This window comes from Scyliorhinus torazame, chromosome 5, assembly GCF_047496885.1.
Source record: "Scyliorhinus torazame isolate Kashiwa2021f chromosome 5, sScyTor2.1, whole genome shotgun sequence".
In the NCBI taxonomy this organism is placed as follows: domain Eukaryota; kingdom Metazoa; phylum Chordata; class Chondrichthyes; order Carcharhiniformes; family Scyliorhinidae; genus Scyliorhinus; species Scyliorhinus torazame.
Window position 1 is genome coordinate 301,275,813 of NC_092711.1, and position 26,918 is coordinate 301,302,730.

Here is a 26,918-nt window from a genome sequence, read left to right on the forward strand (position 1 = left end):
TGAGACTGCAAAGTTACCCAAAAATGGCTTCAGCTAGAACAGGAATGGGAAATCAGGAAGTAAACAGCAAACAACGAGTTTGGCAGCTGCTACACTTTAAGCATTCAGGACTTTGTAAATACTTTATTTACAACTGCACTAGAGCAGAACAGAAAGCAGCATCAATGTTACATAGAACAATACAGCGCAGTACAGGCCCTTCGGCCCACGATGTTGCACCGAAACAAAAGCCATCTAACCTACACTATACCATTATCATCCATATGTTTATCCAATAAACTTTTAAATGCCCTCAATGTTGGCGAGTTCACGACTGTAGCAGGTAGGGCATTCCACGGCCTCACTCTTTGCGTAAAGAACCTACCTCTGACCTCTGTCCTATATCTATTACCCCTCAGTTTAAAGTTATGTCCCCTCGTGCCAGCCATTTCCATCCGCAGGAGAAGGCTCTCACTGTCCACCCTATCCAGCCCCCTAATCATTTTGTATGCCTCTATTAAGTCTCCTCTTAACCTTCTTCTCTCCAACGAAAACAACCTCGAGTCCATCAGCCTTTCCTCATAAGATTTTCCCTCCATACCAGGCAACATCCTGGTAAATCTCCTCTGCACCCGCTCCAAAGCCTCCACGTCCTTCCTATAATGCGGTGACCAGAACTGTACGCAATACTCCAAATGCGGCCGTACCAGAGTTCTGTACAGCTGCAACATGACCTCCTGACTCCGGAACTCAATCCCTCTACCAATAAAGGCCAACACTCCATAGGCCTTCTTCACCACCCTATCAACCTGGGTGGCAACTTTCAGGGATCTATGTACATGGACACCTAGATCCCTCTGCTCATCCACACTTTCAAGAACTTTTCCATTAGCCAAATATTCCACATTCCTGTTATTCCTTCCAAAGTGAATCACCTCACACTTCTCTACATTAAACTCCATTTGCCACCTCTCAGCCCAGCTCTGCAGCTTATCTATATCCCTCTGTAACCTGCTACTTCCTTCCACACTATCGACAACCCCACCGACTTTAGTATCGTCTGCAAATTTACTCACCCACCCTTCTGCGCCTTCCTCTAGGTCATTGATAAAAATGACAAACAGCAACGGCCCCAGAACAGATCCTTGTGGTACTCCACTTGTGACTGAACTCCATTCTGAACATTTCCCATCAACCACCACCCTCTGTCTTCTTTCAGCTAGCCAATTTCTGATCCACATCTCTAAATCACCCTCAATCCCCAGCCTCCGTATTTTCTGCAATAGCCTACCGTGGGGAACCTTATCAAACGCTTTGCTGAAATCCATATACACCACATCAACTGCTCTACCCTCGTCTACCTGTTCAGTCACCTTCTCAAAGAACTCGATAAGGTTTGTGAGGCATGACCTACCCTTCACAAAGCCATGCTGACTATCCCTGATCATATTATTCCTATCTAGATGATTATAAATCTTGTCTCTTATAATCCCCTCCAAGACTTTACCCACTACAGACGTGAGGCTCACCGGTCTATAGTTGCCGGGGTTGTCTCTGCTCCCCTTTTTGAACAAAGGGACCACATTTGCTATCCTCCAGTCCTCTGGCACTATTCCTGTAGCCAATGCTGACATAAAAATCAAAGCCAATGGTCCAGCAATCTCTTCCCTGGCCTCCCAGAGAATCCTAGGATAAATCCCATCAGGTCCCGGGGACTTATCTATTTTCAGCCTGTCCAGAATTGCCAACACCTCTTCCCTACGTACCTCAATGCCATCTAATCTATTTACCTGGAGCTCAGCATTCTCCTCCACAACATTATCTTTTTCCTGAGTGAATACTGACGAAAAATATTCATTTAGTATCTCGCCTATCTCTTCAGACTCTACACACAACTTCCCATCCCTGTCCTTGACTGGTCCTACTCTTTCCCTAGTCATTCGCTTATTCCTGACATACCTATAGAAAGCTTTTGGGATTTCCTTGATCCTTCCTGCCAAATACTTCTCATGTCCCCTCCTTGCTCGTCTTAGCTCTCTCTTTAGATCCTTCCTCGCTACCTTGTAACTATCCATCGCCCCAACTGAAACTTCACACCTCATCTTCACATAGGCCTCCTTCTTCCTCTTAACAAGAGATTCCACTTCTTTGGTAAACCATGGTTCCCTCGCTCGGCACCTTCCTCCCTGCCTGACCGGTACATACTTATCAAGAACACGCAGTAGCTGATCCTTGAACAAGCTCCACTTATCCAGTGTGTCCAACACTTGCAGCCTACTTCTCCACCTTATCCCCCCCAAGTCACGTCTAATGGCATCATAATTTCCATCATATCACTTGTATCACTTGCATCATAACAATGAATTGTTAATTCATTGTCAGTCAAGTTTTCAATATCCAAAGGTTACACTTAAGCCCCTTTTGAATTCAAAATGTTGAACAGGAAACATGATATTTAACAGGCAGCATGTTATTGAACAGGGAACATAAATGACTGGCAATGATCTGGCTCCTGCTTTCTACTATAAACAAGGTGTCATTGTCAGATAGCAAAGAATTTCAGGATCAAAGCAAATACTAGCAGAATCTCAGAAATAGATTTTATAAAATACCCTTTAACACAAGTTCAACTTGTCCCAGGGACAAATCTCCAAGCTACGTAGGTCAGCCAAAATGCCTTTAATTATTTTCCCATGAGGCAGTCCATCAACTTGCCTCAAACTCAAGTCGTTGACACAGAATCCTCCTGTCAAGAAGTTGGGATAAATGAAGATTAAAGAATTAGATAAAAGGAAATTGATAAGGATTCATCTGCAGAGCGCTTTTGATATGAGGCTTAGCCTAGTAACAGGGTGAACAGATATGACTTAAGGGAAGTGGAGAACAATAGAGCATAGAATTGCAGGAGTTAAAGATAAATAGGGTAAGAGTTCAAATGAAGAAATAAGACTGGATTCCACACTCGCATGCTAAGACAAGTTGTTCAGGTAAAATGACATCAAAACGAATGAACAGTATATCAGTTATAGAGTTAGTCCTATACTGGAGAAGAAGAGCTGGCTGGCGACCAAGGTCATAGCTGGAAGTTGAGCTCTCCCAAAACAAGGTTGCTGCTTTACTAAATCAGAAGAAAATTCTCGAAAGAAAGATATAGGTCGTGTGTGGTAATGATTGCTGGATTTGGCTCACAGAGTTAAAATCTATGGGATGTTGTTTTTGGAGAGTATATTCTCGTAGTTGAGGAAAGTAGATAGGTGTGGAATGGGGGTTGATTAGCTCAGTTGGCTGGAGGGCTGATTCATGATGCGGAGCGATGACAGCAGTGCAGGTTCAATTCCCAAAACAGGGGCGGGAATCCTAAAGGCCCCATCCTCTCAACAATGCCCCTCACTTGAGGTGTGGTGACCCTCAGGTTAAATCACCACCAGTCAGCTCTCTCCCAAACAGGGAGAGCAGGCTACAGCTCTCTCCCAAACAGGGAGAGCAGCCTATGGTCCTCGGGGACAATGACGACTTTCATTTCATTTTCAATTAAATTGCACTGTGTGTAGCCATTTTTGTAGTTAAGTGCAATTTGTGTTCTGTATTGCTGGCTTTCTTGTTGTGTTTTAGATGGATCACCATTTTTTTATTTGAATGGTTACAACAAGCAAACTCCCCTCTCATGCCAAATTACAAAATAAACAGTTCTGAACTGGCATTTTAAATTTCCCTTCTGGGATTTCAAAAACCTCATATTTAACATCAACGGGGTTCTGGAATATTCAAATATAATGACATCCTTGAGAATAGTTGAATATACTATCATTTCATACACACTGTAAAATTGATACTAGCTCTCCTAATGATTCTGTTTGTACTTGTATCTCAGTTTGCAGTAGAGTCACATAAACAGGAACAGATCAGGGTCATTTCCCAATCTTTCCTGAGTTAGCTAGTTGCAGCAGTGGTGAGATGCTACAGATGTAGGCTCAGTATCCTGGGATAGGTAGAAAACAGTTATCAGGATACCCCAATCTTGTTTGTTATCCCGCAAGACATGATGGAAAGCATGCCCAATATTAATTGAGGACGGGTTGATCAGCTACGATAACCTGCGTGGTCAACTACTATCATCACTTACAACCTCAGCTTGCAAATAAAAGGGGCGCTCATGATCTGCGGCATTGTATCCAAATCAATGCTCTCAGTGAAGAGCACAATTTCTTTGGAGGTGGGAAAAGGGGGTCAGAGATAATAAGAAAGAGAGAGACAATCAACAATTTTCCAAGTGTCTCAATGGACCATACCTCCAGGTAAATAACCTCAATATCTATAATAGCCTTTCCCCCTCACATTTGCTGCTTGAAGATTTGGAAAACCTCCAGTGGTCAGCTTTCCTTACACTCTTTCCCCTCCGCCCCCCCCCACCTTCTCCAGAACCATTTTCCTTACTACATTGGTCTTTAAGGTTATTCCTAATGCACAGGATCTATTTTAATTGAAACCTGCTTCACATACAAATGTCACCCTGCTCCTTACAGAAATAAAAACTGAATAGACATATTGATAGCTGAAATACATGTGAAAGAAGCTGTGCTATCTCACACTGCATTAGGCTGCTGTCTGCTAGACCTGAAGGCACTAAGAACATAAAGAACATTTTGTAAAGTTACCACTATCAAAATATTTTGTTTTTAAGAGCAGTTGAGGTAACTAGGCTATTTGTAAAATCTATTTTACGAGAGGCGAGAACCTTGCCAGCATTTATTGCTCCTCCTACTTGCCCTTGAGAAGGTGGTGGTCAGTTGCAAATTTTGTCTATATAAATAGATTGGGCAAATCAGAAGATATCAAAGTCAGATCAAGGAACAAATAAAACTATTTTAAAAGGCACCTGGATGAAAAACTATGGTTCGAGTTGGGTTTGAATTCACCATCCCCCCCTTCCCCCATCCAGCAAGATTAAATTAATCTCCTGTAAGGCAAGCATTTGAAATTGGAAATTCAGATTAATCCAAGCATTTAGTTGCCAAAGTTGTTCAATTTTTCAAAAATATGAAAATGTTCAGAGTCAAAAAATATTTGACACAAAAGATCCTGAAAGCTCAACCCATATCCTTTCTTCGATCATCAAATTAAATCAAGTAAATAGCAATTTGTTATGTAGATGACTAGTTAGCATTGATGAGGCTTTTTATTTCCTTTATTTTGTACTCAACAATTTGGGGGAACATCCTGGGATGCTCCCAAAATGTGTTTTGGTTGATTGTAGTGGAAGCAATTAAGTCAACAATTCTCTCAATTCCCTGTATTGATCCTAGAGAATATTGATGATGTTTCAACAGGGAACTGGTAGGATATTTTATAGAACAAAGGTAGTAGCAGACATGCAAAAGAGCTATGAACAATCCAGGGCATTGAGTATATTAATTGTTCAAATGAAAAATATGACCAGTTGCCACTTTTAGAAGGAGATTTAAAAGAAACCAAACATGCAATGTGTTGTTAACAGACACTTGCCCTGCTGTAAATATTCTACTCGGGCTACTATAATGCCCCGCAGAATAAAAAAAGTCATTGGGCTGGATTCTCCGCCCCGCCACATTTCGGTTTCAGCCGGCGGGATGCTCCGTTACGCCGGCTGGTCAATGGGGTTTCCCAATGTGGGGCATCCCCACCTGTCGGGAAACCCCCAGGCTGCTGGCAAAACGGAGCATCCCGACGATGGAGAATCCAACCCATTATTTTCCATGCATATAGTTTATAAAACTGACAAAGAAATTTTTAAAATTCATACTGGATTTGAATATCTTCACCTTTCTCAAAAACTCACTTTGATCCCTCGGTCCTTGCAAACTACGGCCCCAGATCCAAACCCCCCCCCGCCCCTTTCCTCTTCCAAGTTCACCAATGTCTTTTAACCTCCGAAATCATGCTTATTTTTCCACACAACTTTGTTTGAATTTCTCCAATCAAGTTTCTGTCCCCGACACATCACTGAGATTTATGACTGCGGTACATTAACTCTAGTTTCTCTGGTTGACAGTTGACTACTCAACCCTCCATTGCATTTCGTTAACCGTCTAGCTTAGTGAGATTTGCTTTGCTTGGTTTCACGATTGCCAATCCAACAATAGCAAAGAATCTCCAGGAATGGTTTCCCTTCCAGTGCTCATGTATCCATGGCCCCCATTTTCCTCAGTTGCAGGCTTGATACCACTATGATACCACTATGAGCAGACATGCGGCCAGCTTCCACATGTACGCTGACAATATCCAGCTCAACCTCTCCATCTTCAAGTCATCATAGAACTTACAGCGCAGAAGGCGACCACCCGGCCCATCGACTCTGCATCGGCCCTTGGAATTAGCACCCCACTTAAGCCCAAACCCGTAACCCAGTAACCCCACCCAAACGTTTTAGACACTAAGGGCAATTTAGTGCACTACCGAACCTGCACATCTTTGGACTGTGAGGGGAAACCGGAGCACCAGGAAGAAACCCACGCAGCCACGGGGAGAACGTGCAGACTCCGCACAGACAGTGACCCAAGCCGCAAATCAAACCTGGGACCCTGGAGCTGTGAAGCAACTATGCGAACCACTGTGCTACCGTGCTGTCCATTTCTCTCAACTGCTAATCGAATATCCAGTCTTGGATGAGCTGCAATTACCTCCAGTTAAACATTGGGAAAATTAAAACCATTGTCTTCAGCCCTGTCACAAATTCTGTATCCTTTCCACCAATTCAATGCCTTTCCTTTACTTGTCAGGCTGAAATAATTTGTTTGCAATCTCAGCACCCTTTTTGGCAGACCTTGTTTACCGCCTCCCCTCACTTCGTTCCACACTTTAATAATATAATCTTCATCAGTGTCATAAGTAAGCTTACATTAACACTGCAATGAAGTAACTGTGAAAAGCCCCTAGTCGCCACAGTCCAGCACCTGTTTCGGTACACTGAGGGAGAATTCAGAATGTCCAATACACCTAACAAGCACATCTTTCGGGACTCGAGAGGAAACCGGAGCACCCGGAGGAAACCCACACAGACATGGGGAGAATGTGCAGACTCCGCACAGACAGTGTCCCAAGCCTGGAACTGAACCCGGGTCCCTGGTGCTGTGAAGCAACTGTGCTACTTTGCTGCCAGGCCTTCCAGTTGTCTGGATCCCATGTTCTGGAATTCTCTTTCTAAACCCCTCTGGCTCTCTGCCTTCCTTTTAAATTTTTCATAATACTCAACTCTGGGTCTAAGTTTTTACTCACCCCTCCTAATACTTCTTGCTCTGTCTCATTTTTGTCAGATTGCACCCAGTGCCCGAGGATGTGTTTCCATGTTAAAGACATTATGTAAATGCAAGTTACCGTTGCTCCCAAATGCCTGGCCTTGTACCGAATTCTTCCAATCTCTTTCTGTATTCTTTCTTAGAGTAATAAATTATTCTGGGATAATTATTTTCTGTATTTGTCTATTATTCATACCAGAGTCCAACCATGGAAAATAAATGTTAACCATGTATTCCAAAATCCTTGATCACATAGAAACATAGAAAATAGGAGGAGTAATCCATTCAGCCCTTCGAACCTGCTCTGTCATTCATTATGATCATGGCTGATCATCCAACTCAGTAACCTGTCCCTGCATCCCCCATATCCTTTAATCCCAATAGCCCCAAGCGCTATATCTAACTCTGTCCTGAAAACATACAAATTTCATATAGAGAATTGCAGATTCACCACCGTCTGGGTGAAGACATTTCTCATCTCTGTCCTAAATGGTTTACCCTGTATCCTTAGATTGTGACGCCTGGTTCCAGACTCATCACCATTTAGAACATCTTTCCTGCATCTACCCTGTCTCGTCATGTTCGAATTTTATATGTTACTAGGAAATTCCCTCCTCATTCGTCTAAACTCCAACAAATATCATCCTAACTGACTCAATCTCTCTTCATATCAGTCGTGCCATCCCTGGGACCAATCTGGTAAACCTTGGCTGCAACTCCCTCCTTACCAAGAACATCATTCCTCATACAAGGAGACCACAACTGCACACAATACTCCAGGTATGATCTGACCAAGGCCCTGTATAATTGCAGTAAGACATCCCTGGTCCTGTTCTCGAATCCTCTATGAAGGCCAACATACCATTTGCCTTCTCCACCGCCTGCTGCAACCCCCCCCCCCACCAATTCTTACATGAATATTGAACTCTTTATATGCGGTCTTTAATGAGTTTCTATGTATAGTCCTCAGTCAGACCCTTTCAACGGCTTAACAGTTAATAACTTATAATAAATAAACATTTTTAAAATTCCCTCTATTTCCAGAGGATTACCTTCTTTGGTGGTTCCTGCTTCTGGCTGTATATGCTTGTGGTACCAAAACCCTGGCCAAACTTTACCAAAGCACCATCCACAATAAAAGTAACTGGAGTATTTTTCTGCTGGTGCTGATAAAAGAGGAGGAGTCCACATCTGCAAAGATAATCACCACACTGTACCAGTCAGCGCTTTACAATCAAGAGATAAGCAAATATCTAGAAGCTTCAAGAAGTGCATGGCATTTCAGAAATAATAAACCAAATCACAGAAAAATAGGTTTAAATCAGGAGCAAAAAGTTAAAAATTTACAATCAGAGGGGAGTCACGTGAGGGGAACGGGAGTGGCGGTGCTCTCGTGAGCTCTGGCTCTACTCGTCTTTTAATCCTTTATTTTATTCGAATGCACATTCCATAATTATCTTTTTGGGGATATATGTCTTGCAATATGTCCTTGGATGATCCTGGTCAGAGTTTAGTGAAAAGGAGCAGTTAATTCGGAGAGACTCCTCATTTGATTGAGGCGGTCGGAGATGGCCAGGGTGGGTCCAGCTTGCCGTGGCGGTTTTGCTAGTGAGCGGGCCTATGCCTCGGTGATGCCGTCAGCATCGGAACGATGGCCGCCATTGCGAATGATGATCTCAGATCTCAGCTCCTTGGTGGTCACTTCGATGATCTGCAAAATATCCTTTGGAGAATGGCAAAACGCAGAAGAGAATCCTGGCATTTGATAACGAGCAATTTCCCTGTTGGTGGCACACCTTCGGTTCGTAGAAATCCTGCTGCATGGTGTGTCATCTATCCTGACCGATTTGGGAAGTGGGGGCCAGACAAGCAGTGTTTGTGAGGCCGGCCTCTTGCTTGATGTGGGATACAAGTCCCCGATTCAGTTTGAAAAGTAGCTGCCATGCTTTAGGTAATGTTAATTTGGAGGCTGGGTGCATGATGTTCGACTGTATCCAGTCTTTGAGACCTGGGGTCAGTTGGGGCCCCCAGCCACTGGTCTTGTATTATCCTGTTCTCGATGCCCACCTTGAGAAGTTGGAGGTGGCTTGTCATGTCATAATGATAATCTTTATTAGTGTCACAAGTAGGCTTATATTAACACTCCAATGAAGTTACTGTGAAAATCCCCCAGTCGGCACACTCCGGCACCTGTTCGGGAGAGGGAGAAGTCAGAACGTTCAATTCACCTAACACCATGTCTTTCGGGATTTGTGGGAGGAAACCGGAGCACCCGGAGGAAACCCACCCAGACACGGGGAGAACGAGCAGACTCCGCACAGTGATCCAAGCTGGGAATCGAACCTGGGACCCTGGCACTATGAAGCAACAGTGCTAATTACTGTGCTACCGTTTCCTCATGCTCTTTCCAGCTCTTCTATATTGATGCCTGTATTCCTTCACCTAGGCTTCTCATTACTTCTTTTTTAAGAAGACCATGGTGTTCTCTAATGCATTTTAATGAAGACGATTGTCAGACTGAAGCTATAGAAACATATACTTCCAAGTTACATCACTCTACATTGTTAAACAAAGGTAGCATGCCTCAGTCATTGTGCATTATTAGATCGATAACTTAGTAGACGATGGAACTAACACAACGGTTGGAAGTTAATTGTTCTTCACCAATTTCATTAAGGGTAGTTATTGCACAGAACCACTAAATCTCGGAACCAAAATTCTGGTACTTCTAAACAAGCTGCAGTCAAATGCTTATAACCAAAACTATCATAACTATCAAGCTTCTTCATGAATGAAAAGAGAACTTGTATTTTTTGGTCTTTTGAACATCTCAAAATGCTTCATAACTAATGAATCACTGATTTTCAAATGGCAAGGTCCCAGAATCAACGAGATAAACAACTAAACTTTTTTAAAATAAATGTAAGGTCAGTTGAGGGATAAATGCAAACCAGAAAATACCTCCTTTTTTTTTAATATGCCATGGAAAATTTTATATCCGAGCAAAAAAGACAGGATTTCAATTCAATCTCTCATCCAAAAATGGCTCATTCCATAAAGCGATACTCCTTCAGTGCTGCACGTCAGGCTCAATTAAATGTTCCTGGCACTGGAACAGGGCTTGAACCCAAGACGTCTTGACTCAGAGGCAAGAATGCTACTAATAGGTTAATACGTAAATCATTATTTACCCCTAGTGGAAGTAGCTCATAATAATAATAATCTTTATTATTGTCACAAGTAAGCTTACATTACCACTGTGAAAATCTCCCAGTTGCCACACTCGGGCACACTGAGGGAGAATTCAGAATGTCTGATTCACCCAAGAGCATGTCTAACGGGACTTGTAGGAGGATACTGGAGCTCCGGAGGAAACCCACGGGGAGAACATGCAGACTCCGCACACTGACCCAAGCCGGGAATCGAACCTGGGACCCTGGCGCTTTGAAGCACAGTGCTAACCACTGTGCTACCGTGCCGCCCACCATAACCACTAACATCCTCACAATATGATATCCAAATTATTATATTGAATATCTTACATTAGGAAACAAAAATGCTTCTTTATTTCTTGGAAAATAGAATTTTGTCATAACTTCTCACATAGGTATACCAACAGTAGCAGCCCTTTGATAGCTTCACTTTGAATCTTTATCCATTGACATTCATGGTCTTATTATCGTCTCCACTGCTAAAGTTGCTTCCATGAAGCTCAGTTTGCACTTCAACATTTTGTAATCCTATAACGCTCTAACCAATGCCACTGCAAGAGTGCCACCACCCAAAGGATATAGTTGTTTATAGCAAAGACACAAAAACTTGGCCAATAATTTCCCGCCCTCCTGCGGGAGGAATTTTCCGGTGCCGCTGATGGCGAACCCCCATGGCAGGTTCTCGGGCGGTAGAGGGCACGAGCCACAGAACAAGCCATGGACATCAAAGGGACCGGAATATCCCGTCGCCAGCCACTGGTGGGCCGCCTCTGCTGCTGAGAAACATGTTGGGGGTGGATCTTCATTGTCCATGTGCAACGTGACTGAATATTTATGTGCAACGTGACTGAATGTTATCAAGAAGTATAATGTAATTCCAATTAAATGAGGAGCACTTACTTTCCGCATTTTTTCCTGAATTGCTTCTCTATCCCTTGTGGCCTACAAATGGGGGGGAAAAAATGATGATAATTTTAAGCAATTACTATCATTCAAAATTCATGCTTGAATATTATTGTAAATTGATCCTGGCCTGTTCCAGGAAAACCATGAATGAGATGGAAATTACTTCTGCAAATAAATTACCCATCATCAAATGTGCTACATAGTTATCTCCGCCTCGAGTTTTCTTTGCTCCAGTGCAAATTCTCTCTTCATAACCATAGCAACGCAAGTCCCAGCATCATAGATTTAATTACTTTCAAAACCTCGCTGTTTGAGCTGCACGCTTTTCACTGCACCTGGGTACACGTGACAATAAACAGATTCAAATCCAAAACCGTCCAATATATCAAAGCCTTCCTGTTGGCAAGGGAATGAAAGTACCACTTCAAAACTGACCAGTAAAATCTTTGGTGGAAGAATATTTGATGCTGTAACAGGTCAGTTTCTCAACCCAGACCTTTTGTTTAAAACTATCTAATACACACTGTAACCTCAAACAAGACTCTCAGAGCACACTGAACACTTACCTTCGAAGATAAATGCTCTCATCTTCTTCAATATTACAGAATTTATGAGCATGTTTGGATGCATCTATGACACGCGCTCGGTCTTGTGGTCTCATTGGCAGTTTCTCCAAATGACAATCTGATGGCAGCCAAAAAAAAAAATCAATTTAAAATAAATGCACGTGATTGACGTTGATTGCTTGCTGAGTGGTCGAAGATTGAACCAGACAAATCAAAAATTCACAGGTTTGACCCTAATCTATGTGGGGTCAATGGATTATAGCAAGGGCAGAAGTTGAGTTCCAATTACCATTAGCAGTCTTGGGTTATAAATTAATGGAAATAATAAAATAGCAGATAAAATCCTGCTTCAGGGCTGGTTTAGCACACTGGGCTAAATCGCTGGCTTTTAAAGCAGGCCAACAGCACAGTTCAATTCCCGTACCAGCCTCTCCGAACAGGCGCCGGAATGTGGCGACTAGGGGCTTTTCACAGTAACATCATTGAAGCCTACTTGTGACAATAAGCGATTTTCATTTCATTTAATTCATTTCAAGAGCCTTCCAATATTAAAGCAAAAGCTAAATGCTGTGGAAACTGGAAATATGAAATAAGAACACAAAACCCTGGAAGAACTCAGAAGGTCTGGCAGCATCTGTGGAGAGTCCTTCAAATCGATGATCGTTCATCAAGCCATTAACCCTCTTTCTCTCCACAGCTGCTGTCTGCCCTGATTTTCAAGCATTTTCCTTCTTATTTCAGTGCACCACTCTTTTGAGTGGCTCCTATACAAAGCATTGCCTCTGTGTTGAAATACCAGCAGACATTGAAGCATCCATGTTGTGAGACCATGTAGCAATTCAAATATGAACCAATTTTAAAATAAATGAGAATAGCAGGTAACATGCATCGACTGATTTCACTGTTAAAAGCAGAACAAAACTATTTCATAGGTGTTCTATCACAAGTAGTCACACTGGTGTCAGCGATCATGTGAACACAAACAGCACCAAATCTTCATGTCCCTCTCATTCCCACCCAAATGTCTGCATTTGTGGCCATTAAAAATAACTTTAACAGCAGGCAATAAAATCTCACCACATTGGTGAAAGATAATAATGGCAATATATTAGATAAAACAGCACAAACTCAAAGAATAGCAAACAAAAGCATCTCCTGGGTTGGTCAGAGGTATTAACTGGTATGCAAGAATGTTTAAAATGTATTTACAACGGAAATTAGCTTTTTAGCACCACAATGAGCCACCATACAGCCAAGTGGTTTTTGTTAAAGTCAGAAGTAACAATGGCAACTTTAGTAAAAATTTTGCAGACTTTTCACCTTTCCAGCTCCCCCACACCTTTCATAGAATCACAGAATTTACAATGCAGAAGGAGGCCATTTGGCCCATCGAGTCTGCACCGGCTCGAGGAAAGAGCACCCTACTTAAGACCACACCTCCACCCTATCCCGTAACCCAGCAACTCCACCTAACCCAAGGGCAATTTAGCACGGCCAATCCACCTAACCTGCACATCTTTGGACTGTGGGAGGAAACCGGAGCACCCGGAGGAAACTCACGCAGATACGGGGAGAATGTGCAGACTCCGCACAGGCAGTGACCCAAGCCAGGAATCAAACCTGGGACCCTGAAGCTGTGAAGCAACTGTGCTAAACACTGTTACTGTGCCGCGCTTTAGGGATGTATTCTCAGGGACAACTACTATCCATTGAATACATGATTTCTACTGCAGCAGAGGAGATGGACAATACCTGCCACAGGTCCACCTCAGTGACCATCAAGTAGGGCATTGGCTGCCGTAGATGAGATTTATGTGCATTGACTGATCTGGTCCAGTCCTACAGTATGACCCAGTAAGGTTTACTGATATTATGGTGGTCTGTCACAATCTTAACAATTATAGCACCACAAATGGGGGCAGAAAGAGACCTTGCACAATAAGGACTTGACCAAACACAGCCTGCTCTTACATTAGAAGCCTATTGAGGGAGTGTGGGTGACATCGGAGAAGGCAGCAATTAATAACAGCCATTAATTCCAAGTACATCTATGTGCTCTTCTTAATGTGAATTTGTGTACGTCTATGAGGTATGGCCCTGTGTATTTGCAGCTGTAGAGAAGACAAGCTGCTTATCATGTTGCTTTGTAGCGTTGGATGACCTGACCGTCCTCTGGCTTGAGGCTGGTTGGCCCAGACATGCAGAGAGTCTCCTGCAAATGCGCAGGACCCTAATCTGTCACTGCGGTTACTAGGAGGCGCTGAGGCCACTTGTAGAGGAATTGAGGAGCTGCTACGGACACTCTTGAGCACCCCAGGAAGAGCCCCCAAATGTAGAAGGCAGCCTCACTCCTCCTTTACAAAGCATACTTGTAACTTCCATCTGACCAGAGAGAGACAAGGACCCAGTGGAGATTCAGGTGCCTCGTCCGCCTCTCATGTTGTCACTGATGCGTTGAGCTCTTGGATAAGGTAGGTCTGCACCTTTCTTCAGCATTCACTGATCGGCCTGCTGGATCTGGCTCTCCATGAGGCAGTAGTACAAGCCTGCGTGGCAGCACTCGAGGTCTGAATGAATTCTTCTATCATCCGCACATGGCTGTGCATATCTTTTGATCAGACACATCTGTGATACGTTCTCCAGCTTGTTACACCAAATCTAATCTACAAGCACTGGGGAAGTGTGTGGGAGAGGGGTGTGTGATGTGACACTGCACCTTCTGAGGATCGCTCTCCTTGTTCCTCAGAGGGCGGATTTAGCTCAGTGGGCTACACAGCTGGTTTGTAATGCAGAACCAAAACAAGACCAGCAGCGCGGGTTCAATTCCCGTACCAGCTGAGAATTCTGAATTCTCCCCGTGTACCCGAACAGGCACCGGAATGTGGCGACTAGGGGCTTTTCATAGTAACATCATTTCAGTGTTAATGTAAGCCTACTTGTGACAATAAAAAGATCAGAGGTAGACTACAGGCAACCTCAGCAGCTGACTGTTTCTGGATTGCCGAAACCTTCACAGGAAACAAAAAATTAGGGACTAAGGCCTTCAAATTGTTTCTTTGCAAATATGCCTGATGTGGTCCTCCAGATGTGCCAAGGTGATTATGCATGCACTCAAAGAGAAAATGCTGGAAAATCTCAAATAGGTCTGCATCTGTAGGGAGAGAAAAGAGCTAACGTTGCAAGTCCAGATGACCCTTTGTTAAAGCTTTGACAAAAGGTCATCTGGATTCGAAACGTTAGCTCTTTTCTCTCCCTACAAATGCTGACAGACCTGCTGAGATTTTCCAGCATCTGCAGTAATTTGCTTATGTGCATGCACTTTATCTCCGCACCCACTTAGGCTGACACTCCAGCCTCACAATCCACAACTGTTCAATTGTCCAGTAAGTCAGCCAGTTCCAACATTGCCATTTCCTCTGTGACATCAGTGATCAATCATTGGTCTTGATTCTCTTTTTATCATTGTGGGCCCAAAGAAGTGACACTGAGTTCCACACAAAAACAAGCACAACATTTAAGCTGGTATCAGCCCTTTGGCACATGATGGGAGGTCCTGGACGCCTCCTCCATAAATTTGCTTTCCAGTAATGGAGGTGAGCAAAGATAGACGGCCAGCTGTTGTTGCGATGCTGCCATGCATAATACAGCAGCAGGTGCTGGTGCTCCCCACTGACATAGCACCCCACCCCACGTTGCTACATAGACGCCCCCAAGAGGAGAGTTTGATATGGAGAGCTCACCCAAGCAGAGTGGAGGAGATTATTGGTCCATTTGCAGAGCCACATCCAGGATTCAGAAGGGTGACCCCACAGCTGCTGACCTCCTTTCTAATGTGCATCCAAGCTTGCTTGGTCAAGCAGGCCATCTCTTCCTGCCACGCTTGCAAAGAGGGGCTCCAGTCTTTCGCCAACAGCCTGGAGAAAGGCATTGTTAAATCTTTCAGCCACCTTGAGTCCTGCCTTCCATCCATCAGTCTTCTGGTCCATCCTCCGCAGTATTCCACACCAGACACTAGGATCAAGGGCTCCAAAGTCCCTCAGGGCCTAGGGTGGAGGGCACCAGTCTGGATGCAAGAACTTCTCTGGAGTGCTGCTGTGGCAAATGCAATGTTCGAGGCAAGATTGAATGCCAGCATTTGCCTGTGCCTGACACTGAAATGCGAGTAAATTCAACCCTTTGTCTCTGATTCAGTTTGTGGAGAATTCCGGGGTCTAAGCATTCCCACAGCACATTTAAGTTGAGCTTGGCACAGCATCAAAGTTATACTTTATGTCAAGCTTAAGCACGAGGAGATGATCTACTCCAGGGGAAAGCAGTGTGCAGGGGGGTCTCACATTGTTGCATGCTGATATCATGCTGGGATTTAATCCCAAATGTAAAGTTCACTTTGCTTTAAAGCTAAAATTGCTTGGCAGTGACACAAAGCTGGTTGTAGAACTACACATTCATTGGAACAGTTTGAGACCTTACTGCGGTATCTACTACACTGTCAGAGTGTAACATGCAAACAGCTCCCAAGGGCAACATCTGCACACCCTCCATGACACTTATGCAAAACTTCGACTGAACATCTAACTGATGAAAGTGTCCCTCTCGCTACAGATTTGCCGAGTATCTACACCACCTTTTTTTGGTTTTACATTAAACATCAGATTTGTCATCATTAGTATTTGCTAAAAAAAAACAATGACACTAAAAGCAGAATACCAAGGATGTTGCAAATCTAAATACAAACAGAACACTGGAAATCTTCAGTGAGTCAGGCAACATCTGTGGAGAGAGAAATAGTCAATGCTTTAAGTCGATGGCCTTTCATTCTGAAAAGTTGGCCCTGATTCTCTCTCCACACACGCAGCATAACCAGAGTATTTCCAGTATTTTCTGTTTTTTAATAATTTCTATTTTTATTTTAAAGAATCAATGCGACTTGATTGGAGGATAACATCCAGATTAATAAAATCTTAAAAATCTGAACAAAAATAGTAGTTTGAATTAATGATTGGCAATAATATAAATGTGCTTAGTGTTGGTTTAAGATCAATGCAAGTAATGGGCTCCCAGACACTTTAAATGTTTCATTGTTATGAATTCATTGCAAGGCAAAAAGAATTTATAATTAATTCACAAAAAAGCTAGAAAGAGCAGAGATCCAAGGAGATTAAGTTGTCCACGTACCCAAATCATTAAAATAGTACACAAATTACCCTTTATAATTATAGAGGGCTAGAATACAATGGGGAGGAAATTTTGCTACAATTCTACCAAGCCTTGGGTAGATTCCATCTGGAGGACAACACATAATTCTGGACAACAGATTCTGAGGGCATTGCACCTCAGAAAGGATATATTAATCTTGGAGGTTATGTAGCCCAAATTCACCAGAACATCACTCAGCTTCAAGGGTTAAATTATGAGGACAGATTAAATAAACTAGGCTTGAGTTCCTTGCCGTAAAGCAACTCAAGGGAAGACTGATTTTGAAAGAAATTCATCGGGTAGATGGGGATAAACAATTTTCCACTAGTGGGGGAATCTAAAGCCTGGTGTTTGACGAAAAAACACAAAAGCCGCTTGAAGTGTGGAACACTCCCCGAAAGAGCAGTAGATGCTCAGTTAACTGAGCAATAGATTTTGTTTGCCAAAGGTATTGTGAGATATAGAATCAAAGCAGATGAATGGAGTTGGGATACTGATCAATCATTGAATAGTAGAACATGCTTGAGGAACCACATGCCCGAATCCTGTTCTTATGCTCTTGAATTTGTTTTACAAGCAGTGAGTGCTGAAAACATTTGAGAACTTAGGTGAAGTTTGCCTCAAGACTTCAGCTTGTTTCCTTTCCTTAGTTAAAGAAGCAGTGAAAGGAGTGTTACCGTGAGTCTCAGTGGCCCCATTTAGGAAATACAAAAAGCAGTTAGCTCTCCACAATCCAGTATTGGAAACGTGTTTCTCAGGCCAAGGTTTGCTCTATTTTTTAAAATTCTTTCAAGGGATGTGGGCACGCTAGCTGGGCAGCAATTATTGTACATCCCTAATTGCTCTTGAGGAGGTAGTGAGCCACCTTCTTGAATCGCTGCAGTCCATGTAGTGTAGGTACACCCACAGTGCTATGGGAAGAGATTTCCAGGAGTTTGACTCAATGACAGTGAAGGAACAGTGATATAGCTCCAAGTCGGTGTGTGGCCTGGAGGGAAACTTTTCAGGATGCTGTTCCCAGGTATCTGTTGCCCTATTCTTCTAGATGGTAGTGATTGTGGGTTTGGAAGGTGCCATCGAAGAGCCTTGGCGAGTTGCTGCTGTGCATCTTGTAGAATCTTGTAGATAGTACGCTGCCACTGTGCATCAGTAGTGGAGGGAGTGAATGTTGAAGACGGTGGATGGTGTGCCAATCAAGCAGACTGCTTTGTCCTGGACAATAATCGAACTTGAGAGTTGTTGGAGTTGCACTCATCCAGGCAAGTGGGGAGAACTCCACCATATTCCTAACTGCTTTGGGGAATAAGGAATGAATTACTCGCTGCAGAATTCACAACCTCTGACCTGCTCTTTTAGCCATAATATTTACATGTTTGGTTGAATTCAGTTTCTGGTCAATGGTAACTCACAGGATGGTGATTGTTGGGGACTCAGCGATGGTAATGCCATTGAATGTCAAGAGAATGAAAGCCCCCCAAAACCAGCAGCAGTGGCTCGCCATCGGTATGACCAGAAGATTCCACTGGCGGGAACGTTCGGAGTATTCCGGCCAAAGTAATAAATTTAGCTCCTCTGCTATTTCTCTATTCCTTATTATGAATCTGCCCGTAATAGAGCCACATTTGTCTTAGCCCAATTCTTCCCTCTTACATACCTATAGAAGCTTCAGTCTGTTTTTATGTTTTTTTGCTAGATTGCATTCATATTATTTTCTCCCTTTATCAGTTTCTTGGCCTACCTGGTGTATTCTAATACTGTGCCTTCAGACTGGATTTCCTCACTTTCAAACATAATGTAAAATTCTATCATATTGTGGTCACTCATCCCTAAAAGTTCTTTCACAACAAAAGCCTTGCCATTTTTCATTACATGATGCGAGATCTAGAATAGTCTGTCCTCTCATTGGCTCCTCAACATATTGCTCTAGAAATCCATCCTTAACACACCCCAGAAATTCGTCTTCCACAGCATTAGTGCTCACTTGGCTTAACCAGTCTATGTGCAGATTGAAGTCATCAATGATTACTGCATTGCCCATGCTACAAGCTTCTCTCATCTCCTGATTAATACCATGCCCCACATTATTATTACTATTAGGTGGCCGATAAACAACTCCAACCAATGTCTGCTGCCCTTTGCTGTTTCTTAGCTCCATCCAAACAGATTCTGCACATTGGTCTTCAGATTGGAGATCCTCACTTACTACTGCACTGATTCTGTCCCTTATTATCAACGCAACTCCACCGCCTTTCCCTTCTAGTCTGCCCTTCCTAAACGTCAAATATCCTTGAATATTCAGTTCCCATGAATATTGGTCACCATGCAGTCATGTTTCTGTAATGGCAATTATATCACACCCATTTGCCTCTATTTGTGCCTTTAGATCATCTACCTTGTTGTGAATGCTGCGCGCATTCAGGTAGAGTGCCCTTAATATTCTCTTTTTGATATCATTGCACTTGGAAAATGGTTAGTTGGTGAAGTACAGGAGAAACTGACACCTGTAAATACATCCTACGATCTCATTACAAATATATACTTTTACAAGCCTTGATCATTTTACTGAATACACTTTGCAGAAGCCTAGAGGGTGGTATGTACGTCAAACTGTAATTTCCGAAGACCGAGAAATTCATTTTGTTCACATTGACACTGAATTTGACATATTTCTATAAATTAAAAGACAAATATATACAAATAGCATCTTGCATTACTGTTGTGCAAAGTGTCAATGACTTCAGATGAAAAGGAAAGAAATTTGAAAATTAAATTCACTTCAGTGAGAATGGAAATCAGGAAAGATATATAACAGACATCTGATTAGATCAGCCTGCTTTACACAATCACCCAAAGTCAGGATTACCCCAGTGGATCAGGTTCCATATTTGTAATGGATGACAGTCAGTTCAAACTTTGCCCCATGACTCCTGACCTCCTCCACTGAATCTCTGTTGTCTTTTGTGCCTAACACCCCTGCAAAAATTTTTATTAATATATATATTCTTATATATAGTTCATCAGCTGAGTTAACTGAAATGTTTGTGCCGGTTGGATAAATATGCTCGTCAGCAATTCACTGGATTTAATTTCAAATGCAACACTAAATCATGAGGGAGCTAATTTATTCAGCTAAAATAGTACTGAAGCTACAGCAGCCTTTTAAAAAAAAAAAAAAAATTTTAATCTGTGCTTGCAGGAGTTTCAAAAAAGCAAATCAAAAACAGCTGAACTCAAAAGATAACTCTCGCGTGCCAAAGAGAATATTGACAGCTAGCTGTTGAGCATGGTGTTTGCATGATCTACTTTGTATTTGCAGTCAGTTATCGGCATTCCTTCACTCAAGGAATTAACTCTGCTTTCATGTTATTGAGCATTGTCAAGGACCTGTGGCTTTGAGGTGTGGGGTAACACTTAAATTTTCTCATAGTTGCTTGTTGGCACGGAATTTGAATATTGCCAGAAAGAGAGACATGTTGCAGAATATTCATCAAGCACTCATTAGGACAAACACAATGCCCATTTTCAAACAATCGCAACAATTTATACTGCAGGAGCAGCGGGGTCCTGATTGGGTTGCAAGTCAACTGACTGGTCAGGGCATTGCCATGGAAAAAGCAACAGGTTCCCCATGCTTCTGGCAATTCAAAAAAGATGGAAGGTTTGAACATATTCCTTTTGTTTGCAGAGGACGGGTCCCTGTGTATGAATGTATGTTAATTTTAGCGTGCATAAATGAGTTTGATCAATTATCATAAATTAGTTGTTAATGTAACTATTAACACGCTCATGGTTATTCAGCAAGTGCTGCCCAATTGTGGAATCACATCTAACAGTAGATGTTTTGTTCTGGGTTTTGCAAGGTAGGGCTGGTCGAATACGGTCTGTACTCTGCCCATTACAAACAACCGAAGGAACATGCGGTTTGATTTGATCAGCTGATCATTGGGATGTATAGCAGCATACCTGACATCGCACCAGCACTGAAATTCATACATATTGTTGCTCAACGTGTGATAGGTAACACATCTTTTGGGACTGATGGCAGGATCCTGTTGGCCCCCCTCTTTCATCGACATGCCAGTTAACAAAGACATTAATGGGTTCTCCACTACTTCTCTGGTTAATATACATATGGGAATTTGCATAGCTCCACATGCTATCAGACTGACCAGATCAGTAATCACTTGAATAGGGCCCTAGTCATTTGTTCACCTTGCAAGTTTGATGCAGAAATAAATGCATGAAAGGTATGCATGAAGTGCATGTGGGTCAATGGCACGATTAGATCACAGTTAGCTGTTTATCATGTGAACACATGAATGGCCCAACGACTGCCACTTTCGGACCTGAAAAGCGTCCGATCTACATCAAAACTGCCCTGAAAAGGCAACGTATCTCAAAAATGTTTGCAAGTTAGGCAAGCTGTTTCATGCCACTGCAAAAAGTGGTTGCTGCCAGTCCAGAAAACCATTCTGCCCATGACATTTAGTTACACTGACCAACTCTTTCCCCATAGTGCTGAAATGTTTTCTTTTTCCATGTATTTATTTTTGAAAACTACTATTGAGTCTACTTCCACCGTTCTCTTAGGCCGGCAGTGCAATGCAAATCATAACTCGCTGCTTTGAGAAAAAAAACCTGTTTGCCCCTCTGGTTCCTTTGCCAATTATTTTCTGTGGTTACTAACTGTCCCACCAATGGGAAAATTATCTCCTCCTTTACTCTTTATCAAACTGCACTGGAATTGGGAATAGTCCCGAGCAAAGGCTGTGGATTTAATGTGGAGCCAGGAGGACTACTCCTCTCTCCATTAGCTAGGTTAAAAAAAAAAAACAGAAAAATATCACGGTTACCTTCCTTGCAGCAACTCTTTTCATTCCCTTTTTTAAAAATAAAAATTGATGTATTTTTCGGTATAGTAACAACAACAAAATAAACAAAATACATGAAACCATAAACATAATGCAAAAGCCATTTACCTTTCGTACAGGTCCCACCCTTATATTAACCCCCTACTCTAATCTAAACTACTCCTTCCCCCCCCCCCCCCCCCCCCCCCGTCTGCTGCCGATTAATTTTCCGCAAAGAAGTTGACGAACGGTTGCCACCTCCGGGTGAACCCTAACAGTGACCCTCTCAGGGTGAACTTGATTTTCTCCAAACAGAGAAAGCTAGCCATGTCCAATAGCCAGGTCTCTGACTTCGGAGGCTTTGAGTCCTTCCATGCCAATAGTATCTGTTTCCGGGCTACCAGGGAAGCAAAGGCCAGAACGTCTGCCTCTTTTCTCCTCCTGGATTCCCGGGTCTTCTGACACACCGAAAATCGCCCCCTCTGGACTCAGCACCACCCTTGTTTTTAACACCGTGGGCATGACGTCCGCAAACTCCTGCCAAAATCCCCTGGGCACGACGTCCGCAAACCCCTGCCAAAATCCCCTAAGCTTTGGACATGTCCAAAACATGTGGACATGGTTCGCTGGTCCTCCCGCACATTTTGCGTACCTGTCCTTCACCCCAAAGAATCTGCTCATCCAGGCCACTGTCCTGTGAGCCCTGTTAACAACCTTAAATTGTTTCAGGCTGAGCCTGGCACATGTTGCGGACGCTTTGACTCTACTCAATGCGTCCGCCCATAGACCATCCTCTAGCTCTCCTCCCAGCTCCTCCTCCCACTTGCGCTTCAGCTCCTCGGTCTGCATCTCCTCTGACCCCTTAAGTTCCTTGTAAATGTCCGAGACGCTCCCTTCTCCTACCCACCCTCTGGAAACTACTGTCCTGAATCCCCCTTAGCGGTAGGAACGGGAAGGTTGACATCTGTTTACGTAGAAAGTCCCGCACCTGCAGATACTGGAATTTGTTTCCCCTCGCCAACCAAAACTTCTCCTCCAGCGCACTCAAACTCGGAAAGCTCCCCTCTCTAAACATATCCCCCATCCTCTCAATCCCCGCCATAACCGGAACCCCCCGTCCATATTCCCCGGGGCAAACTGGTGATTATCACAGAATGGGGCCCAAACCGATGCTCCCAATGCCGCCTCCACTGGCCCCAAACTCTCAGGCCGCCACCACCACTGGACTGGTGGAATACCGTACTGGTGGGACTGGTAGAGGCGCAGTCACCAAAGCCCCCAAACTGGTGCCCTTACATGAAGCCGCCTCCATGCGCACCCATGCCGACCCCTCCCCCACCACCCACTTCCTGATCATGGCTATATTAGCCATCCAGTAATAATTGCTAAAATTTGGCAGCGCCAGCCCGCCCTCTCCCCGACTCCGCTCAAGCATTACCTTCCTTACTCGCGGGATCTTGCCCGCCCAGACAAAGCCCATGATCACTCTGTTGACCCGCTTAAAAAAGGACCGGGGAATAAAAATGGGGAGAGACTGAAATACAATAGGAATCTTGGGAGGACTTTACCGTCTGCACCCGCCCAGCTAGAGACAACGGAAGCGCGTCCCATCTCCGAAAATCATCATTCATTTGGTCCACCAGCCGGGCCAGATTCAATTTATGCAGCCGGTCCCATTCCCGCACCACTTGGATATCTAGGTTCCTAAAGCTTCCCTTTACTGACCTAAACGGCAGCTCTCCCAGGCGCCTCTCCTGTCCCCTCGCCTGGACCACAAACATCTCACTCTTTCCCATATTAAGCTTATACCCCGAAAACCGGCCAAATTCCCCGAGAGCCCTCATGATTTCATCCATCCCCTCAATTGGATCCAAAACGTACAGAAGCAGGTCATCCGCATAGAGCGAAACCCTGTGCTCCACCCCCCCCCCCCCGGGACCAGTCCTCTCGAGCCCCTTGAGGCTCACAGAGCAATTGCCAATGGCTCTATAGCCAGCGCAAACAACAGTGGGGAGAAGAGGCATCCCTATCTCGTCCCCCGGTGCAGTCTAAAATAGTCCGATGTAGTCCTATTCGTCCGTACACTTGCCACAGGAGCCTGATACAGCAACCTGACCTAGTCGATAAAGCCCTGCCAGAATCCGAACCATCCCAGTACCTCCCACAGATAATCCCATTCTACCCAATCAAAAGCCTTTTCTGCATCCACTGCGATCACTACCTCCACCTCCCTACCTTCCGAGGGGATCATGATCACATTTAACAGCCTTCTTACATTGGCCACCAACTGCCTGCCCTTAACGAACCCCGTCTGGTCCTCCCCAATAACGCCTGGAACACGTTAGGTGGATTGGCCATGATAAATTGTCCTTAGTGTCCAAAATTGCCCTTAGTGTTGGGTGGGGTTACTGGGTTATGGGGATAGGGTGGAGGTGTTGACCTTGGGTAGGGTGCTCTTTCCAAGAGCCGGTGTAGACTCGATTGGCCAAATGGCCTCCTTCTGCACTGTAAATTCTATGAACACAATCCTCAATCCTTTTGGCCAGCAACTTGGCATCCACATTTAACAGGGAGATCGGCCTGTAGGACCCACACAGCTCCGGATTCTTGTCCCGCTTAAGAATCAGCGAAATCATTGCCTGTGACATCGTCGGTGGCAGCACCCCTCTTTCCCTTGCCTCATTGAACATCCTCATCAACACCTTCCCCAATATCCCAGAGAACTTTTATATAGAACTCCACTGGGTACCCGTCCGGCCACGGGGCTTTACCCGACTGCATGGCCTTCAGACCCTCCACTATCTCTTCCAACCCAATCAGAGCCCCCAGCCCTTCTACCTGCTCACCTTTGGGAAATTCAGCTCCTCCAAGTGCTCACCCCTCTGGCCCCACGGGGGGTTCTGACCTGTAAGGCCTGCTATATAAGTCCCTAAACGCCTTATTCCCCCCTACTGAATCACCAACCAGGTTCCCATCTCCGTCCTTTACTTTCCCTATCTCCCTAGCTGCCTCCCTCTTCCTAACCTGCTGTGCAAGCATTCCCTCCATGTTCGTAAATCGCCCCCCTCGCCTTTCTCAGCTGCTCCACTGCCCTCCCTGTGGTCAGCAAGCTAAGTTCCGTCTGTAACTTCCGCCATTCCCTTTAAAGCCCTGCCTCTGGGGTCTCCGCATACCTCCTATCAATCTGTAGTATCTCCTTTACCAGTCGGTCCATCTCTGTCCTGTCCACCTTCTCCCTATGGGCCCAGATCGAAATCAGCTCCCCTCTGACCACCGCCTTCAGTGCTTCCCACACCACCGCTACTGAAATTTCCCCCGTGTCATTGACCTGCAGGTAGCTCTGAATACATTTCCCGGGCTGCTCGCACACCCCTTCGTCCGCCAAAAGTCCCACATCCAACCTCCAGTGCGGGAGCGGATTACTGTCTTTACTAACCTGCAGGTCAACCCAATGCGGAGCGTGGTCTGAGATCGTAATCGCCGAGTACCCCATGTCCACCACCCCAGCCAGCAAGGCCCTACTCCAAAAAAAGAAATCAATCCAGGAGTACACTTTATGCACGTGTGAGTAGAAGGAGAACTCCTTCACCCTCGGCTGCCCAAACCTCCATGGATCGACCCCTCCCCCCATCAGTTCCATGAACCCTCTTAGTTCGTTTGCCACTGCTGGCACCCTGCCCGTTTTCGAGCTTGACCGGTCCAAGCCAGGGTCCATAAGTGTGTTGAAGTCACCTCCCATGACCAACCTGTGCATGTCCAGGACCGGTATCTTCCCCAGCATCCTCTTTATAGACTCCACATCATCCCAATTTGGCGCATATACATTTACTAATACCACCTGCTCCCCCTCTAGCTTCCCACTGACCATAATGTACTGAGACTATTCTACCCACCTCAAACACCACACGCTTATTGATCAGGATCGCGACTCCTCTAGTCTTTGAATCTAATCCCGAGTGAAAGACCTGACTGACCCAGCCTTTCCTCAGTCTAACCTGGTCCATTACTCGAAGGTGCGCCTCCTGCAACATTACCACGTCCGCCTTCAATCCCCCAAGATGCGCGAACACATGTGCCCTTTTGACCCGCCCATTTAACCCCCGAACATTCCAGGTGATCAGCCTGATTGGGGGGGGGGGGGGGGGGGGGGGGGGGGGGGCTCATTGCCCCCCATCCGCTCCGCTGATCAGCCATCCCCTTTTTTAGACCCGCCTCCAGCCCGTGCTCCACCGGTCCATCCCCAGGCAGCCCCCGCCCCCAACCTCCTCAGTGTCTCTCAGCACAAGTCCCTCCCTCGTCAGCAGAACATTCGCACCCCTAGTAACAACACCCTGTAACCGAACCCCTTTACAAAACTAAACATATGCATACCCCCACTGCGCTTCCGTGAGCTAGGCCGCCCAGCTAGCTTGGTGGCCCCCATTCCCGGCGCCAGATAGTTTCCCACCTATTGTTCCCTCCCCACCGCTCATACAAACAAACTCCAGCATCAAACAAGCCCCACACAATTGCCCAACAGAAAAAACACCAAGATCAAAAACAAGCACACCTCCATCCCCCAATAGTGCCAATGGAAACCTTAACTCACTCAGCTCTACCGCTGGTTCCAAATCAATGCAAACGGCAACACAAATATCTTCCATGAAACGCAAAATGAGAAACTTTTTACAAAAACAGAGAAACAAAAAGAAAAAACAAAAACATGAACGTTGCAGCCAAGTTCAAAAGGTCTCAATCCTTCGCCAGCCCTTTCTTTTTCGCAAAGTCCAATGCGTCCTCAGGCGACTCGAAATAGAAGTGCTGATCCTCATGCATGACCCAGAGACAGGCTGGGTATAACAGTCTAAACTTCACCTTTTTCTTAAAAAGGATCGACCTAATCTGGTTGAAGCCTGCTCTCCTCCTGGCCACTTCTACACTCAGGCCCTGGTAAACCCG

General features: G+C 44.6%; 1 protein-coding gene across 1 annotated transcript in view; it reads right to left on the minus strand.

The window, feature by feature from the left end:
• steep1 (STING1 ER exit protein 1) overlaps positions 1 to 26,918 on the minus strand; it is a 48,924-nt gene that overhangs the window by 20,330 nt on the left and 1,676 nt on the right. Inside the window, exons 2-4 of the mRNA XM_072505813.1 lie at positions 11,935 to 12,052; positions 11,363 to 11,404; positions 8,303 to 8,441 (exon numbers count right to left, since the gene is read on the minus strand). Coding sequence (XP_072361914.1) covers positions 8,303 to 8,441; positions 11,363 to 11,404; positions 11,935 to 12,052 — 299 coding nt within the window. The remainder of the gene's footprint in view (positions 1 to 8,302; positions 8,442 to 11,362; positions 11,405 to 11,934; positions 12,053 to 26,918) is intronic.